This window comes from Lissotriton vulgaris, chromosome 5, assembly GCF_964263255.1.
Source record: "Lissotriton vulgaris chromosome 5, aLisVul1.2, whole genome shotgun sequence".
NCBI classification, from domain to species: domain Eukaryota; kingdom Metazoa; phylum Chordata; class Amphibia; order Caudata; family Salamandridae; genus Lissotriton; species Lissotriton vulgaris.
This window is the reverse complement of record NC_141693.1, coordinates 1,039,019,703-1,039,039,009: the sequence shown is the minus strand read 5'-3', so window position 1 is coordinate 1,039,039,009 and position 19,307 is coordinate 1,039,019,703. Positions and strand designations below refer to the sequence as shown.

The following is a 19,307-nucleotide window of genomic DNA, read 5'->3' as shown; positions in this document are numbered from 1 at the left end:
CTGATGGTAACAGAAAATCATCACATTCTCTTCCGAAAACGATTGCCATCCAGACAATTTCGACAGTCCAGAAAAAGATGTGCAGACCGATAGACTATCATTTCAGCCAAATGTGTTGCAAATAGAAAGATAAAATAACACCATCATGATTGAACTGAGGGACAACCATCTAAACCCAAACTTTTTTTTTCTTTTTTTAGTTTCAAAATCTATTGGAGAATGTTTTGATAGAAAAATGCGACATGAAGTTTGTCCTAATTTACCAAACTCACAGGAGCATGTTTCGGGACGTTGTAGCTTGAATCTAAAATAATCCTTTTGCTTTTTGACGTTTAACTAGCAGGCTGAAGTAATAGGCATACTTGGCTAGGGAAATCATTAGTACACAAGGTATGCAGAACACTTATTAAAAAATAAGAATATTTATGGGGTGATTTCTCAAGTAGCCCCCTTTCACCATGGTAGGACACACAATACTGTACGTCCAGGTATACAGGGACTTCGCTTCTAGGGGAAAGTCATCTTGTTCAGACACTCAGGTGTTCTAAATTTTTCATTCAACACATTCCTTTGCGACCAAAGGTGATCCTAAAACTCTAATTACCAGAATGATGAGCTTGAATGTAGTTACCCTCAGCTGGCCATCCCAGAGGTGATATTGCGACCGCCTCATTTCTGAAGCAACTTAAGTTGCTTTGGAGGCTGTATTTCATAGTACGGAAGACCAACCTAGTATTTCAATTCTGCCTTCATGGCTGAACTTCACAAAGTTACTCCTGAATACCTGCAGTATTTTCATGTGAACTTCCTTATGAACTATGCAGACATTGTGAAGATAAGGAGTGTTTGTGTCCTAGTGTACTCGATTGACCAAAGAACAATATTAGCCATAGCAGGTTCCATAAAATCTCCTTCTCAGATATCCCTTTTCGCCGTTCCAATGGCCATGGACTTCCAGAATGTAAAAAGTGTCTGTCCTCAATTGCCAAGACCTTCATGGTATTTGGACTGAATGTGGTGCTTTCAAGTTGACTTCAGTTTAAACCCAAGCACCATATTAAGAACCATTATGTAGTGACCTTGACCTTGGCCTCAACCGGAAAGGTGAGCAAAATGCAGGTGCTGTACTTGCATGAGCCCATACTATATGGTATGTTGCCTTCTAATTGTAATTTTAGTTTTCCATGTAATTCATGCCAATTCTTTTCCATGATTTCCTAAACACTATTACTCTAGCAATGATGCCTTCTGCACCACCGTGACACACTGAAGAAAGTAGGAAAAATATTGTTAGTTCCAGAGCTAGATAATTCTAGAACCACCTTTGGTGGAGTATAGGAACCTATAGATCATTCTGCAAAAGTAAATTCTGCTACATTTGCTCTCATGAGAAATGTTAATATTTATTGATCGTGAAGAACTGCTAATGGCTGATCCACCTATTTCCTGGATACTAAGTTTTGATTATATCTCTCTAACAGGAAAAAGTTTTCTTGCTATTGTTAAGTGTGTTCATCTAAACATTTCACACATTATTTGTGGCTTATGAATATTAATAAAGATCAACTAATCAAAAGCGGAAGGATCACTTGTCCTGCATTGGAGGATCACTTGTCCTGCATAACATTGGGTATGCGGTCTCGGTTCTAGTCCCAATAAAAAAACCCTCATTAACGTGTTGTTTTTGTGGTTGTCTCTGAGCGGTATATTTACGTTCTCCGCTTCTTACACACGTTTTTGCAAAATCATGGGGTTTAGTGGTTTTGCAACCTCCACCAGGAGGTAATACCCTTTGCTATAACAGTAGTGACCAGAAATGGTGCTCGTGAAATTGTGAAGTGAATTTAAAAGTCTCTCGGTTCCTAATATAACTTTTTATTCGTTCCGGGGTCTTTTGAGACAGTAAAACTAATATAGGTGATTGGGGAGCTTGTTATGGCTCTATCACGCAATGATTGTGAAAAAGGTCGACATGTTTCAGCCCTTGTTCGCCAACAGGTCGGGTGGGCTTTCTTCAGGACCAGGGTGAGGTGAGAAGGTGAAGGATACTCCTAAGAATTACGTGGTGTATCTCGTTACAGAACATCATTCATTATTGTTCTGATAAGGTCCTTTTGGTACCTATGAGAGAAGGATGTATAGAAAGTGATGGCTAAAATAAAACAAAGGGAAAGGATATGGGAAAACTATAACATTATTTACAGTGACATACACTATCCAGTGTGGTAGGGTATGATCGATTTTATACTCTCTCTCCAACCCCTGCACAATGGGTCAGGTCAACTCTCTCGGTGGCTTAGGCAAACTGAATATTGGTGGACAGTCTGGTTTATGCATGGATATTGACTGTGTCGATGTTAAGTGAAAAACGAATATCATTTCTCTTTTATAGACACATTCATTGGTTCTCATCAGTCATTCACTCATTCATTTTCAGTCTTGAAGGTGTATTTCATGTACCTTCTTTTTTCATAATTCATACATCCACCATATATTCAGGGAAATGGTTCATATAGCAAATATAAATAACACCCTATCCAGTGAGTGTCATTCCAGCATGCAATTAGCTTCGTCGTGCTTTTTTGATGCTTTCTTTTCTTTGCGAGGGCATGCGTATGGCAAACGGACTTTAAGGCATTCAAGTGCGTGATTATGCGCGCTAGTATGGCGCGTGCTCTCGTCATACACATACCTTTTTTATGGTCTATTTTGACCTCATCGGAATCTGTGTGGGTCAGCGGGGGCCTAATATAACAAAATAGGACTTAGTACATATTGTTTTCGGAGTGATACATTACGGTTTTGTAGCGGTCGTTCTCTCTGCTACCTTCGGCCACCTCGTCACTCGTCTTGTGCTGACTCTGCCACTGCAGTCCCGGAAACTCGTTCTACTTCCGGGTTCAGTGTTTTAGTTCGTGTGAAAGGATAAACATGGTCCAAAGACTGCGCTGAGTCTTTTTTTGTGATAAGATGTTAATTCCGAAATATTTTTAATCCTTATGTATTGATAAGTCGCACTTTTTACGTTTATTTAAAGGGGTGTTATTTTGCAGAAAATGCTATGATTTATGGAGCCGGTTATTGTTGAGTGTATCACTAGTTCCATTTCATTTATAGATACTCCCCCATGGGATGCTATCATTTAGTCCTTCACGGTCTGTGCCCAATCTGTGCACCCATCTTTGCTCTTTTTCAAAGAGGATGTTTTCTGCATTGTGGTCTTTTTGGGATAGAGTTTCCAAGACAACCCAGGTTAGGTCATTTACTGTGTGTCTCGCTTCCAGAAAATGTGTTGACATTTTGGTTGTTGCTTTTTTACATTTGATGTTGCTTTTGTGTTCACATAGGCGAAGCTTCACTTTCCTGCAAGTCATGCCTATGTAACTTTTTTTCGCAGGGGCATGTGATCATATAGATCACATGGCTTGTGTTACAGTTAGTGTGATTCCGTAGTTGCCATTTCAGATTTGGTAACAGTTGAATCTCCTTTGTTACCTTCTTTAGGTGGCAGACTGAGCAGGAACCACAGGGATAATGGCCAGTGACTGGGTTGGTATTCCAAGGTGACATCATTATTGCTGGTAGTTTTTTCGGTTGGGGCCTGGTATGTACAAGTATATCTTTTAAGTTTCGGGTCCTTTTATTTGCAAACCTGGGTTTGGGCCAATTGATATTCGCAGATGTCAAAATTCTCCAATTTTTGTTCACACTTTTTTTAAGATTGTTGCTTCCAGGACCATACGTAGTTACACATGCCAAAGTTTCTATGTTTGGCTCATGTATGGCAGGTTCTAGGAGTCCGTCTCTGTTTTGATTACGTGCTCTCTTCTTGCATTTTTCGATAATTCTTGATGGGTAATTCCTGTCTTTAAGTTTTTCACTGAGTTCATTCGCTTGTTTTTTGTATTCTGTGGTCTCGCTGCAATTCCTGCGTAACCTCGGGAATTGGCTATAGGGGAGATTTTCCCTAAGTGGTCTAGGGTGATAGCTTGAGAAGGAGAGTAAACTGTTTTTAGATGTTGGTTTATGATAAGTTTTTGTTTGGAGAGTGGACCCTTCTGCGTAAATGGTGATATCCAGGAAATCTAGATGTTTTTTATTGGCTGTGTATGTAAACTTCAGCCACTCATCACATGCGTTTATCCAATTGTGAAAGTTTTTCAAGCTCTCCATATCTCCCTCCCTAAAAGGGTGTTATTTATATTTGCTATATGAACCATTTCCCTGAATATATGGTGGATGTATGAATTATGAAAAAAGAAGGTACATGAAATACGCCTTCAAGTCTGAAAATGAATGAGTGAATGACTGATGAGAACCAATGAATGTGTCTATAAAAGAGAAATGATATTCGTTTTTCACTTAACATCGACACAGTCAATATCCATGCATAAACCCGACTGTCGACCAATATTCAGTTTGCCTAAGCCACCGAGAGAGTTGACCTGACCCATTGTGCAAGGGTTGGAGAGCGAGTATAAAATCGATCCTACCCTACCACACTGGATAGTGTATGTCACTGTAAATAATGTTATAGTTTTCCCATATCCTTTCCCTTTGTTTTATTTTATTTTAGCCATCACTTTCTATACATCCTTCTCTCATAGGTACCAAAAGGACCTTATCAGAACAATAATGAATGATGTTCTGTAACGAGATACACCACGTAATTCTTAGGAGTATCCTTCACCTTCTCACCTCACCCTGGTCCTGAAGAAAGCCCACCCGACCTGTTGGCGAACAAGGGCTGAAACATGTCGACCTTTTTCACAATCATTGCGTGATAGAGCCATAACAAGCTACCCAATCACCTATATTAGTTTTACTGTCTCAAAAGACCCCGGAACGAATAAAAAGTTATATCCGGAACCGAGAGACTTTTAAATTCACTTCACAATTTCACGAGCACCATTTCTGGTCACTACTGTTATAGCAAAGGGTATTACCTCCTGGTGGAGGTTGCAAAACCACTAAACCCCATGATTTTGCAAAAACGTGTGTAAGAAGCGGAGAACGTAAATATACTGCTCAGAGACAACCACAAAAACAACACGTTAATGAGGGTTTTTTATTGGGACTAGAACCGAGACCGCATACCCAATGGTATGCAGGACAAGTGATCCTCCAATGCAGGACAAATGATCCTTCCGCTTTTGATTAGTTGATTTTTATACAAGGGAATTGAACGGATCACGAATTCCTTCCTCCCTCACCATTGATCGAGAATATTAATAAAGATCTCCTTATGGAGAAGTAAAATGTACTCATTTGTAATCCTCGTCTACATCAAGTGCATCTTCATTACTTTCATAAGTAACCTGACTGCCCTCATGATAGTGCCAGGAGTATGGGTGTTATTTAGTGATTGCTCTTCCTCTGTCTTGCCTGTCCAAACAACATGATGATGTCTAATAGTGCACTACAATCTGGTCTCTGGAACATGCATAAAGCGGTCTTAAATGATGCTATTAAATTCCTCTCAAGACTTAACTGCAGAGTAGAACAACAATTTCTTTTCAAGAGGTGAATTAAAGACTTCTGGGGTATGAAAACAAGTCAGAACCTGTCCTCTTTAGACAGGCAAAAATATTTCTAGGAAGTGATTTCTTTTCCCAAAATAAACTTTCTACATTCCCTCATACAGATATTACATTATTAGAAGTTTTAAAAGGGGGCAATCTTCAGATCTCTAGGTGTATTGCTTGAAGATCAGTGTCTTTAGTTTGTTTGAGAAGTAGATGTGGAAAGATACCTGTCAGATTTGAACTCCAGTGAAGCGCCACAGCATTGATGACTAGCAGGGGAAAGTTAAGCCTTCTCTATTCCCGGAGTTTCATTCTGCTTATGCTGCATGACTTGAAAATCCCTCTGTCTTCATTGAGCATACCAAGAATTTTTATGTTCTGTTCTTGACTTACTGAAAGGTGATGCAGCATGCATTAAAGGTTATGTAAGTTGGGAGCTAGAGAAGGAAGAACTATGTAAATTATCGTGTCAAATTTCTGCGGTCCTAGTTTTAAGAATGCTCTTCAGAAACATCAGATGGATCTTTTGGACTCCTGCAAGTAAAGTGTTGCCCTCATCAAGATGATGGCACTGTCAGCTGAACGGCTGTTCTGAGCAGTTTCATTCTGTACAGTAGGGTCAGTTAATGCCAGGCAGGCTTGTGCACAGTGTATGTGCTTAGGCTGATAGCAGAAAATCTGTAGCTTTTTTACTGAAAAGGGTTAGAGCAGTGTCATCCATATTCAATTCATTGTGCCATTCCTGAACTTTGGATGTTGCTGACTGGCATATTAGTGCAGAGAGCATGGTGCCTTGGTTGAGTAACTCTTGAGAGAGACATTGTACATCCACTCTTGAATAATTGTGGCATAATTCTTTAAGCTGAATGAGGTCTTATGTGAGACCTTGAGGGAGTGCAGGGTATCATTTGGTTACTGGTTAATGCTCACATGCTTTTCGGTTGGTGGGACTCTAGGTTGCCATGTGCAAGTTTCAAGTCTTGAGAGGATGATGCCTTGGGAGTCACCACAGGCTATAAATATGGGCTTGTCCATAATCTGTGTGGCCTCTGTTCAGATGTGTTTACAATGACTGCAGGATGGTGCAACAAAGCAATTACTGAGTGTGTTTGTCAAGCTCAGCATGATCGTAGACCGAGTCAGAGCCTGCACAGGTGTCAAGTAAGATTAAAAAGAATTAATTGCCTTTGGCACTCATCTGACAGTCTCGTCAGCCACTTGGATGGTTGCTGTTTTTATGTTGCAGGGTGGCCTGAGGTCAGACACACTGTCCTGCAGCAGGGCTTTACTCCTAATTCTATTGTGGAGCTGGTTTGCAGCTGACGTGTCAGTGATCTTCCCCAAAATTGAATAGTGTAATAGACAAGTGGTTTGTGTAGTTGTGTGAAGCTAGGCTTGACTTTCTTCAGCGAGACATGATCTGTTTGATCTTACTGAGCATCTGGGAAGGTGCCCTGCAAAAGAAAATCAGTTGAAGCAATAATCTTGTTTAATCGTGACAAACTCTCTTGTTGCTATTCATGTGGCAACGTTTGTCATTCCACTTGGTCCACCACCACAGGTTATTGAAATGACTGTGTTGTGATAGTGCTGTGTAGATGCAATTATTACAGCAATGGTTTGAATAAGAACATCTATGGCATGTAGGTAAAATCCTGTTATATCACATTACATTTGGGCTTTGAAGGTGAACTAATTATACTGGAGGCAGGTCCAGAGTTTCAGAATGTTCATCTGTCCCTCATAGATAGTTTATGGTAACTCACTGACTCCTTAACTTAAAATACAATTTTGTTTGTCCTTCTGCTAGGCACAACCAGTGAAATGAACAGAAGATATATGATGCATGTTTTTTATTTATTTTTTATTTCTAATAAACTTAAATCTGCATGTTCTTTAACCTTTCCAGTTGGTGGCCACAGTTCTCAAGTTCCTCTTCTCCATGAGAATGAATCAGGTATGCACAAGCACTAGAATTATTTTTAATAGTGTTGTTGTATATTTTTCTGAAATAAATGTTTGTTCTTTTCTTTATAAAAGATGAGGCTGCTTATCCCATCTCGGCCAGCCCAATGTCTCATCAAATCTAGTTTTGTTTGCTTGGGTTCTGAGCCAGAATCTGAAATGCAGTAACATTTTTTCTCCAGTATTAGGGTGTCTTTCATAGATTCACATGCTTAAATATGCCCCGTCGTCTAAGTGGGAGTGCCAAAGTAAATAAAATAGCAATAACATACCAATAACGTATGTATGTAAAAACATAACACATGAAATAGAGTAGTAAATACATAATAAAGGCTCAAAACCAATTCCTACATAGGAATACATGATAGAGAGAAAAAACACTTGTAACATATTCCTGTCATTATGTTAGTCCAAACTATTGCCAATCAGGCGCTAGCACCCTTCCAGAACCTTCTCCTCAGAGCACAGACCCTCAGATTTACTACCGCACGTCGTGTGAAGGAAGTCTCCCTGAGCTCTGCTCAGTTTTCTCTATTTCTTAAAGTTTTTCCTGTCTTCTCAACATGTCAAGTAAGAAGTCTTTACTTAGACCTTGCTTTTCTTGTGGGAAACTGCGTCTTTACTTTGAGGACCCCCACAAGAAGTGCATTTATTACCTTTACCCCGACCATGAAGTTGGTAGCTGTAAATTTTGCAGGACTTTGTGAACAAAAACCCTTAAGGACAGAGAAGGCAGTCTCCTCATTTGGCTCCAACGTCTTAAGGACAAGGATTCGGCTTTGTCAGATGCAGAAAGTTTGCAGTCTGGACCTTCTCATGCAGCCTCCAAGCGTAGTAGTGTGCAGGATATGCCTTCTCCTTTTTTAAAAAGGAAAAAACTTTCCATGTGTGTGGCTCCTGCAGTGTCTTTACCACCTCTTACTGCCGCTACGCCCACGAGACCTGACTCTCAGGCGTCTTCTGCTGCATCCCATCATGTTTCTGCTCCGAAACATGTTTCATCATCGACGGGAGCGTCGACTATCATCCAGACTACGAGATCAGCCGTCTCCAGATATTCGACAGCGACAGTGACGACATCAGCCTCCGGATCGTCGTCTACGTCGTCCATGTCGACTAAGGTATCGCTCAGCTTCAAGACTGTCTCGTCGACGATACCTATTTCCTCGTCGTCGATGAAGAAATCTGCTTCGTCGTCGGCAAAGTCATCGAAAGCTCACAAGAAGTCTTCTTCGTCGACGGTCCCGTCGATGAGGGCTCCGTCGACATAGACTCTGTCGACGCTGGCTTAATCATCGTCGATGACCTCGACGTCTACGATGGTTCCGTCGACGGCAGATTTTTCTACAGCGACTTCGTCAATGCCTCTACCAGCGTCGTCGTCTGCACCATCGACGGTGGTTCCTTCATCGTTTGCCACAATACCTTTGGTGCCCTTGTCTTCCACTGGGTCTGGTTCTTCCACCGCCGACCCCTCGCACCATCGTCGTCGGCGGACAGTTGACCAACTATCTCTTCTAGATCCACAGCCTCCCTCGCCCATGTTCGACACGGGCTCTGAGCCGGATTCTGAATTGGATCTTGATGTGGATGATTCTTTCAGAGTGGCATGCAGTCCGTCAGATTTGATTATTAAGTGCCAGGATTATGGTGATGATGATGATAGCGATGGCCAGTACTCTCAGGCAGAAGAACGCTCTATACAAGTTCCTACTGTGCCATTGCCATTGTTGCTCATCTCAAATCTCCAACATATGTTGGATGACTACAACCAGCGTTTTCCGCCTTCTCCGCAGGGTATGCCTATGCCTCATGTGCCTGCGACTGCAGTGGCTCCTGTCCCTGTTCCGCCACCTTTGCCACAAACACCTTCACCACAGGTCCAGACCTCAGTGAAGATGATGATGACGTCACTCCTGAACGGGAAGATGGGAGGTCCATGATGATGATGATGTCACCCTCATGGCTGAGTGGGACGACTACCAAATCCAGACGCCTTCCCCTCCCCTGGTAGAGCCCGGGGATTCGCCTCCGGTGGACATTGCGAGTTTCCATCAGCTGATGGATAGAGCGGCCCGACGTTTCAAATTGCCTAGAGTCCAGAGGGAGGAGGACTGTTTCCTCTGATTTTAAAAATCAGCCATTCAAACAAGTCCACACTATACCCATCATAGACTTTATATGGGCTGAAGGGGTGAAGCTCATGCAAACTCCCAATTCACTGCCGGCTCAGCTGCCTCGCCTTGAGAAGAAATACAAGGCGCGTGTAGGATCTCCGGCGTGCCTTGTCGCTCATCCAAAGCCCGACTCAGTGGTCACTCAAGCTGCACAACGTTGTTCCCGTAATCAGGCATCGCCAATTTCAGCTCCTCCAGATAGAGGGTCAGCACCTGGACTCTATTGGACGCAAGTTCTCCACTATGGCATCCACCACGCTGAGGGCGGCTAATGCTTTAGCCATCTTAGGCCGCTACGACCGCCAGATGTGGTCGGACTTGTCTGCCCTGGTAAACCTCATCCTTGACGCTTCCAAGGCTGAAGCTTTGCAAATCCTGCAGGACGGAGAGAGGACATCGGAGGAGATCATTGATTGTGCAGTTGACATTGCGTGTACTGGCTTTCGTCAGCTTGCTGGTGCAGCGGTCTTACGAAGGCAGGGCTGGTTACGGTCCACCTCTTTCCGCCAAGAAGTTCAATCCAAGATCCTGGATATGCCATACGACGGTGAGTCGCTTTTTGGAGCACACATAGACTAGGCTTTGCAGGCCATTAAAAAGTACACTACACTGCTCGCTCATTGGGGACTTTACAGTTTCGGAAGCAGCCATTTTGGGGTGCTCGCGGACGCGGCACCTCAATTTTCGTGGAGGAAACTCAATACCGCTCTTACCATCAAGGTAACCAACGTTACTCTTCCAACCAACAGCAGTCCTCCCGACAGCAGTCGTCAAAATCCTACAGGGGGAAAATCCCCATCTAGAAGATCCACTCCCAAACGTCAGTGACTTGTGTATCCCCCCCAGTGTTGGAGGTCGAATCTCTGTTCTTTTCTCAGTGGTCCTCCATCACCTCGGACCGCTGGGTTCTGGACATTGTACAAAAGGGCCATGCTCTAGAGTTCATCAAGATTTCTCCTCCCACTCCACCGTCTGGCCCGCCTCCTCCCCACCTCAAGGAGCTTTTCCATCAAGTTAGTCTTCTAATTCAGAAAGGTACCGTCAAGGTGGTTACCAAGTCTCAGAGAGGAAAGGGTTTCTATTCCTGTTTTTTCCGAATACTCAAGAAGACAGGAGATTGGCGACCAATTCTGGATTTGTGAGCGCTCAACAGGTACCAAGAGTCAATCCTTTCGCATGCTTACACTGGTAGAGATCCTGTGTCTTCTCTCCATGGGCGACTTCATGACCACCATCGACCTACAGGATGCCTACTTCCATGTTCCAATTCTTCAAAAGCATCAGAAGTACTTGCGCTTCCGGGTGGAACGGAGAGACTTCCAGTCCAAGGTGTTGCCTTTCGGCCTCCGATCAGCCCCTCGTGTCTTCATGAAAGTATTGGCTCCAGTAGTGGCTTACCGGCGTCTCCGAGGCGTCCAAATCTTTCCATATCTGGACGACTGCCACATCAAGTCAGTCTCGCAAACAGCTGTTTCAACACACCCGTCTTTGTCAGGACGTGTTTCAATCTCTGGGCATAACCATCAATGTCCACAAGTCTCAGGTCGATCCGGCTAAATGGAGGAATTTTCTGGGAGCAACATTGGACACAGTGCTTTCAAAGGCATTTGTGTCCCTGGAGCGTCAACAAAATATCCTTCACTTGGTGTCTCTGATTCGGGCAAGACTGTCCGTTTATGTCAGGATCTTGAAGTCATTTCTGGGGATGGCATTGTCTTGTATTGCACTGATCCCAAATTGCAGACTTCGGACTCGCCCCATTCAGGAGGAATTGGACGTACAGTGGCGTCAGGTCTGCGGTTCTTTCAACGACCTCGTGAGTGTCACCGCTCGCATGAGATCAGCTCTCCAATGGTGGGCGCAACCGTCCAACCTTGCGACAGGAACTTATTTCCTCTCCACCACTCCAGAACTCACGCTCACAACAGACGCCTCATTAGAAGGCTGGGGTGCTCACCTTCAAGGCCTCTCCATCAAAGGCAAATGGTCTCCGCTTCATCGTTCCTGGTACATCAACAGGCTGGAGTTGATGGCAATTTTTCTGGCACTCAAGTCGTTCCTTCCTGTGATTCAAGGGGAATCCATGCTTATTCAGACGGACAATACCACCAGTATGCACTACGTCAACAAGCAGGGCGGAACCAGGTCTCCACTCTTGTCTCGACTGGCTCAGTCGATCTGGGATTGGGCAATCGGTCATCAAGTTACCCTGGCGGCGGTGCATCGGCCGGGCGTCTCCAACATCCTAGCGGATTCCCTCAGTAGGTCCAAGTCATTGACCCACGAGTGGGAGTTACATCAACCACCTCTCGACCTCGTTTTTCAACGATGGGGTCGTCCGTCTCTGGATCTCTTTGCAACACCGGAGAACCGGAAACGCCCATCTTACGCAAGTTGGCATCCCCACCACGGGTCGTGCGGGAATGCCCTTTTGATGAATTAGTGCGATCTATTCGCCTACGCTTTTCCTCTGATCCCGTTGGTGCCTGGTGTGCTGTGGAAGATGCGGAGGCAACCCTGCGACATTCTCCTGATCGCCCCCAGACGGCCCTGTCATGCATGGTTCTCTGAGTTGCTCCTTCTGTCCCAGTGCGAGCCCATCGTCCATCCTCGACCGGACCTCCTCACGATGGACAAGGGTCAGATTTGCCATCCGAACCCCTCCTCTCTATAATTGTCGGCCTGGAACCTGAGCACCTTGAATTTGCGCATTTGAATATCTCGCCGGAATGCCGAGACATTCTCGCTCAGGCCAGGGCTCCGTCTACCATTAAGACTTACAAGCTCAAATGGAAGAGGTTCTGCCATTGGTGCGTGGGTACTAATGTCCATCCTATCTATTCCACTCCGGAGCAGCTACTTCCGTTCTATTTTGACCTGGCTCAATCCGGGCTTTCCCGTGCTACTTTGAGAGTTTTCTTGGCAGCAATCTCTCGTTTCCGGCAGAATGGCTCCTTCTCTCTCTGCTCTTCCAGAGTTATTAGTCAGTTTTTCAAAGGACTGTTCCGGAAGTTCCCACCTCTTCGGCGTCCTCCTCCCACTTGGCATCAATGTCGTCTTAGCCCAACTAATGAAGACGCCATTCGAGCCCATCCATAGGGCGGACTTAGAGTTTCTGACCTGGAAGGTAGCCCTTCTCTTTGCTCTGACATCATCTTGTCGCGTGAATGATCTTCAAGCTTTTACTGTTAAACCCCTTTTTCTCCAATTCAAACCTGACTGTGTGGTGCTTCGCACCAACCCAACTTTACTGCCAAAGGTGCCTACGGATTTCCATCTAAACGAACCAGTTTTCTTAAAGACTTTCTTTGCCGATCCTCAATCTCCGGCAGAGCAACGATTGCACTCTTTGGACATCAAACAATGCCTTAAATTTTACATCAGCAGGACTGCCCTTTTTTGCAGGTATGATCAACTGTTCATTGCCTACGGATGCATGCGTAAAGGGCGCCCTGTTACCAAGCCAACTATTGCACGTTGGATTTCTTCAGCCATTGTCTTCTGCCATCAGCAGGCTGGCAAGCCTCTACGATCTGCAGTGAGGGCTCATTCCACCAGAGCGATGTCACTCTCTACCGCCCTGTTTGCTGGTGTGCCGCTTCATCAGATCTGCGGAGCAGCCATGTGGTCCAACCGGCACACGTTCACAAAGCATTACTGCTTGGATACCATCAACGAGGCAGATACAGCAGTGGGACAGGCGGTCCTTCATCATCTTTTTAACAAAGGTGAGCCTCTGTCTTCCCTCCTCTGCTATGGTTTTTGTGATTGCTGTCAGTACTTACATGACTGTATTATTACTGTCACTTTGGTTTTTTCCATGCTGTTGCATAGCAATCGGACCTCTTCGGATGTTACTGCTCTCTTCTATTTAAGCATGTGAATCTATGAAAAACACCCTAATACTGGAGAAGAACAATTGTTACTTACCTGTAAACAGGTGGTTCTCCAGTATTGGTGTCTTTAATAGATTCACATGTGACCCACCCTCCTCCTCTCCTCAGAGGCTCGCTTCTCCTCATAGACTCTTTGTCACTCTTGTGCTACGAATATCTGAAGGTCTGAGCTCTGATGAGAAGGTTCTGGAAGGGTGCTGGCGCCTGATTAGCTGTAGTTTGGAGTAACATAATGACAGGAATATGTTACAAGTGCTTTTCTCTCTTATCATGTATTCCTATGTAGGAATTGGTTTTGAGCCTTTATTATGTATTTACTACTCTATTTCATGTGTTATGTTTTTACATACATGTGTTATTGGTATGTTATTGCTATTTTATTTACTGTGGGACACCCACTTCGACGACGGGGAATATTCAAGCATGTGAATCTATGAAAGACACCAATACTGGAGAACCACCTGTTTACAGGTAAGTAACAATTGTTCGTTCTTACCAATGTTGCAATTACAATTGACCGGTATTTAAGCCTCTAATTGCAAAATGGTGTTTATTTTATTATTAGTAACCTCTAACTTGCTGATTAGAATAATGCCCAAAAAAGTCTAGTACTGTTTCATAGTGGAGTGTTAGTTTGCATTGGCTGCCCACCCACAGCAGATTTGACCAGTTACAGATCAGCCTGATTGCCAGTCTTGACGGCAGAACCTCGGTGGTTCCCAGTCTTATTCTCTCAATGCAGATGCACTATAATACCTTTGTCAAGATGTCCATGGTTGACCGACTTGAAAACTATGTTACTCTTCTTCACCTCTTGACAGTCTAGGTCTGTGCATCACTATTGCAACATACTTCTTTCATAGCCAGTCTGAGTTGGTTGTATCCAAGAATTAATGAGACATGTTAAGGAGCCTATATTTTTCTGTGGGCAAATGCTGGCCAGAGCAGGTTTAAGTGAAATGTTAAAGAATCTTGCTACCTGGATGAGATTTATCTTCGGTCACTCGTTTTCCTGCTGACGTTTCCTTGTATGTCTGTGCAACTTCCTCGTTGGACCATAGCGATTTCATGCTGGTGCATGACAATCCCATTATACCAGCATTACATGTAGTAAGCAATCTTTTTACAAGTCCTATTGGTACACTTGTTCAATTGATTTGTAATAGTGATGTCGCTGATCATGGTCTTGATTTAGACACATTACCTAGAACTCGGACAATATCTAAGTTGGAATGTGCTAGCCCAGCTGTTCTTTGCCGCCAGTCCTGCCACTGAGGCTATGTCCTGAAGGGCTCAATCTGTGACCTAGACAGGTAACTAGTGATTTGATTGTGCATCCTGTATTAATTTTTTGTGTGCTACAGTGGTGTGTAGTAGGTTGAGGTAGGTTTTTAACATTTCAGGCTTCAATTTTAAGGCTATCTTCTTTGAATTATTGCTTTTTGTATGGTTTATGAAGCAAATGGCTGCCTAACGTTATTTCCTGACATGTTCCCCAATCGCGGGAAACCAGTATTTCTAAATGGTAAAATGTTGCATATGGTTCACTGCAACATGTTGTGTTAGCAAGTGAGTGAAACCAGCCCCCCCCCTCCCCTAGCAACAGGGATATTTCAACAACAGGGAGAGATCAGAGGGTGCTCTGAGACAGCAGTAATCTGCTGTTCAAGCTGTGTTTAATAGGGACTGCACTTCGTTTTTTGGCCAGGAGAGGGAGTAAAGTTTTATACAAACAGTACACGTTTGTTAGGCCCTTACCTGCAGTCCAAAGCGTGGATTGAGCCTGTCTGTCTCCTAGGATATTTCTGATTTTGAGGACAGCTTCCAATTCCCTGGCCGGCAAACCTTGTCTGAGGTCGCTGGGACCTTATATAGCCTGCTATTGGTTGGTACATGTGTACTCTGATTGGTGGTTGTAACTGGTGTTTCTATTGGATTAGGGTTAGTGTCCTCATTGCTTGCGTATTTGAGGGTTCTAAATGGTTTCTGGGCCTGTGACTCAATTAATGTAGGGTTGAGACTAGGGCTAGGGTTGGGATTTTTTTTGGAAGTAGGGACTGGGGCTTCCTGCGTGATTGGTTGTTGGGACTAGGGCTAGGGTTGGGCCTTTAAGTGGAAGTAGCAATTAGGGCTTCCTGTGTCATTGGTTGCTTATGCTTGGGTTGGGACTACTGGTAGGGCTAGGGCCTCTATTGGACGTTGAGATCAGGGTTTTTTAAACTGTTTGGGTGCTTGGACTAGGGCTAAGATTGTCTGTAAGGGCCTGATCTCCTATTGGTTCTAGATTTTAGGGCTAGTGTTGTAAATGGCTAGTGTTAGGGCTGGGGTTCCCATTGGCTAAAGGGGTCACCTGAATAATAGGGCTATAAAAGACCAAGGCTTAGGGAGTCTCAGCCAGGGCGTCGATGCTAAGGGCAGAGAGAACAAGGGCAATTGCCTGTTTGAGCCTGGTCGGGACTAGGGCCAGAAATGCTGCCCATTTTCCCATTCAGTAATACCCAGCCCGCACCATCCACAAACAGAGCAACACACTCACCACACCAAATTTACACCACACACTTACTACAAACCAACACTATGTACAAATCCATGTCTCAGCACCCACTGCAAAACCACACCTATACACCCTTCTATCCCAGTTACCACTCATTTCCGCCATCACCTACAAACAATACACAACTCTATCCTATACCACAAACCAAACCACTCATCACTAACACAACCCCATTCCACACCATACTTCACTACATCCATACAGACACACTTCCTGCTCTAATTACTCTACTTTCTCATAACAGACTACTTTTTATCACTAACAAACATATAATCGGCCATCCGTCATTTGTCCAACCAACATCCTCCTCTTTCTTCTACCATAGTACTGCAAACGCACAACACATACACTGCACAACACCATACTTTTTAACTCTTGCAACAAACCAGTCTAAGACAAACTCTTTCCTCTACATCATTCCCTCCTACACAACACACTCTACTCATAAACACCACACCACCCCCTCTACCTTACAACCTCCTCTCACAAACAATACTATACAAACAAATCCATCGCATGAAAAAAATACACCAGCACCTCTTTTCAATACTCCTCAAAAACAAAACCTATCATGCACACCAACACAACAAGATCTTCCAAGCGCAACATCTCATAATACTTACCATCACAACATCCACCCACCTTTCAAACCACAAAAAGGAACCAACACCAATGCCAAGCTTTCTCTCTTCCACCACATCTAACACAGATACAGCAACACTGCATCTCTTCCAAACGCCTCTCATCCATTGGACAATTTAGAACCTCACTACATGACTGGCATGCTGCACCACCACCCCTGACTCATACGCCTTCTGCCCTAAATGCAGGCAAACAGTATAAGCGACATTCCACACCTCACAACTTCGCTTCCCCGTGTCTACTGCACAACAATGTTACACCACGAAAAACAACACAGCACACCAACTCACTCTCAAACAGTCTCCACCACCTAAAAACGCAGACCCATCAAAATGCCTTCTTAGCATGCTGGATGAAGAACATCATACAGAACAGCTACACAATGGCTACCCTAACACAGCTAATACCAGCACTAAAAACACACCTGCTATAAACCCACACAATACTAATCACTCTTTTACAAAACAAAGTCTCACTATCACCAAAGCCCATTCTCTAAACTGTCTACTAATAAATGCTCGACCCATCTCTAAAAACAAACATCACATCTACGACCTTCCCACTGACGCAAAACCAGACATACTATTCGTAACTGAATCATGGTTAGGAGATATGGCTCCAGTTCTGCATGAAGCCGTTCCTCTAAGCTATCAAATGATCACCCAAATTCGTATAGGCAAAAAAGGAGGTGGTCTAGCAGTTTTGTTCAGGCAAACATTACATATCACTAAAGTTGACAACATCACCATAAAGAATTGTGAGGCTCTTTTCACCATATGCAGTCCTACACCGTCTTCATCCTGTAACTTCCTGCTCCTTTACAGACCTCCACCTAGCAAGGCGACATTCCGAGACACACTTCTAGACACAGTTTCAAACCTGATAATAATACACTCCAACCTCTGCGTTCTAGGTGACTTCAACATTTGGTTTGACAAATCCAATATGACCCATCCAAAAACAATAATCACTGACCTAGACACACCAAACCTGCATCAGATTGTCCACAAACCCACACACATCACTGGACATATCCTAGATGTCATTTCTGCTAATACCAAACTAGTTACCTTTCAAACTATAACTCCAGTCACATGGTCAGACCACCACTTGCCTGTTTGCAAACATAAAACAACACTAAGCGACTTACCTAAAACTACCTTACATCCATCCACCTATCCACCATGGAACAAACTCAATTTGGAACACTTCGAAACACAACTAACATCTGAAAGAGACACGTTAGTGATAGATTCCTTACCTTAGAACATCCCCAGACGTCAGACTGGATCCGGAAAGTTTTGCTAGTAGTACCCCTGTGCGTCAGTAGGTGGCGTCCTGCGGCTCCGCGTCCGTCGCTGGCGTTGTAAGCACCAACATTACGTCACAGAGATTACTTAGACGCCACCCATGCGCGCTGACGTCAGTTTTTCCGCGCCAGCAAGCCCAGATCCGGATAGAGCACGTACCTTAGTCACTTTTCGACCACTCTTTTGAGACTATTTTCTCCTCTCTTATCTCCTGGTGCACATAGGGATGCCTGGCTTTAAGTACAGTGGGGCCTGCCGTCCCAATATGTCGGTGGCGGACCCCCATGATGTTTGCCTCTACTGCCTGGAGACCGACCACAACGCCCGGCCTCTCAGGCTATGGCCCCTCAAGCCTTGAGGGAGCGGCGCAGGAAGCTACTGGAGGTCCAGCACTCGTCCCGACACCGCTCTGAGTCCAGGGACCGTTTCTGGGACCGCTCGCAGGCCGCAGTCGTTGCTCCTCGGGCTCCAAGTCTTTGCCCTCGGATTCCGGTAAGTGACGACATAAAAAGAAGTTGAAGAAGCATGTTTGCTCTCTGACGTCCTCCCGCCGGTCCTCGGATGCAGATGAGGGGGGGCGGGGGTTCTGCCCCTGTGGCTCCCCTGGAGCCGGGTAGTCCCACGGTCTACCCACCTTTCCCAGGTCCGTCGGCGACTCCCGAACAGGTGCAAAAGTTTCTTGCCACCATCGACCGCCTTTTTCGGCCTCAGGCTCCCGCCGATGCGCCTTCGGGCCCCGCAGTCCCGTGTCCAGATCCTGTTGGCCCGTCGGCGGATCCAACTTTGGCGCCACAGGTTCCTATGCCGTTTGCTCCAGCCCCGGCGCCAGGGGGTCCGGCACGGCCGGCTCTGGCCCCAGCGCCGTCCTAGTCTGCACCGCAGTGGGTGCCGTTCATTCCGCCCCAGTTCCAGGACCATTTCATTCCTGCCTGGGATCCGCATTGGGACATGGCGCCGGCCCAGCCCCTTTCGACGCCGTTTAGGCCGCCTTTCGTCTCTCCTCCGGCTCCGCCCCCACGGCCTTCTCCGGCAACGGAGGTGGAGGATGAGTGGGAGGGGTCAGAGTACCATCTTTCCCGTCAGTGTGACTCCGAGCAGGGCTGGGTGGACTATCTGGAGGACGGAGGCGACCTCTGTCTCTTCTGACCCAGGGTATACCTCTCATCTGCGCACGATGGAGAAGGGTGCTTCCTACACGATGGTGCTCGGTCAGGCTGCTGAGGTCCTCAGCCTGGACC

The 19,307-nt window shown here is 45.0% G+C and overlaps 1 protein-coding gene across 2 annotated transcripts in view; it reads left to right on the top strand.

The window, feature by feature from the left end:
• LOC147711957 (lipolysis-stimulated lipoprotein receptor-like) overlaps positions 1–19,307 on the top strand; it is a 264,280-nt gene that overhangs the window by 135,514 nt on the left and 109,459 nt on the right. For both annotated transcript variants that reach the window (XM_086922671.1, XM_086922670.1), the window contains one exon: positions 7,435–7,482. In XM_086922671.1, coding sequence (XP_086778797.1) covers positions 7,435–7,482 — 48 coding nt within the window. The remainder of the gene's footprint in view (positions 1–7,434; positions 7,483–19,307) is intronic.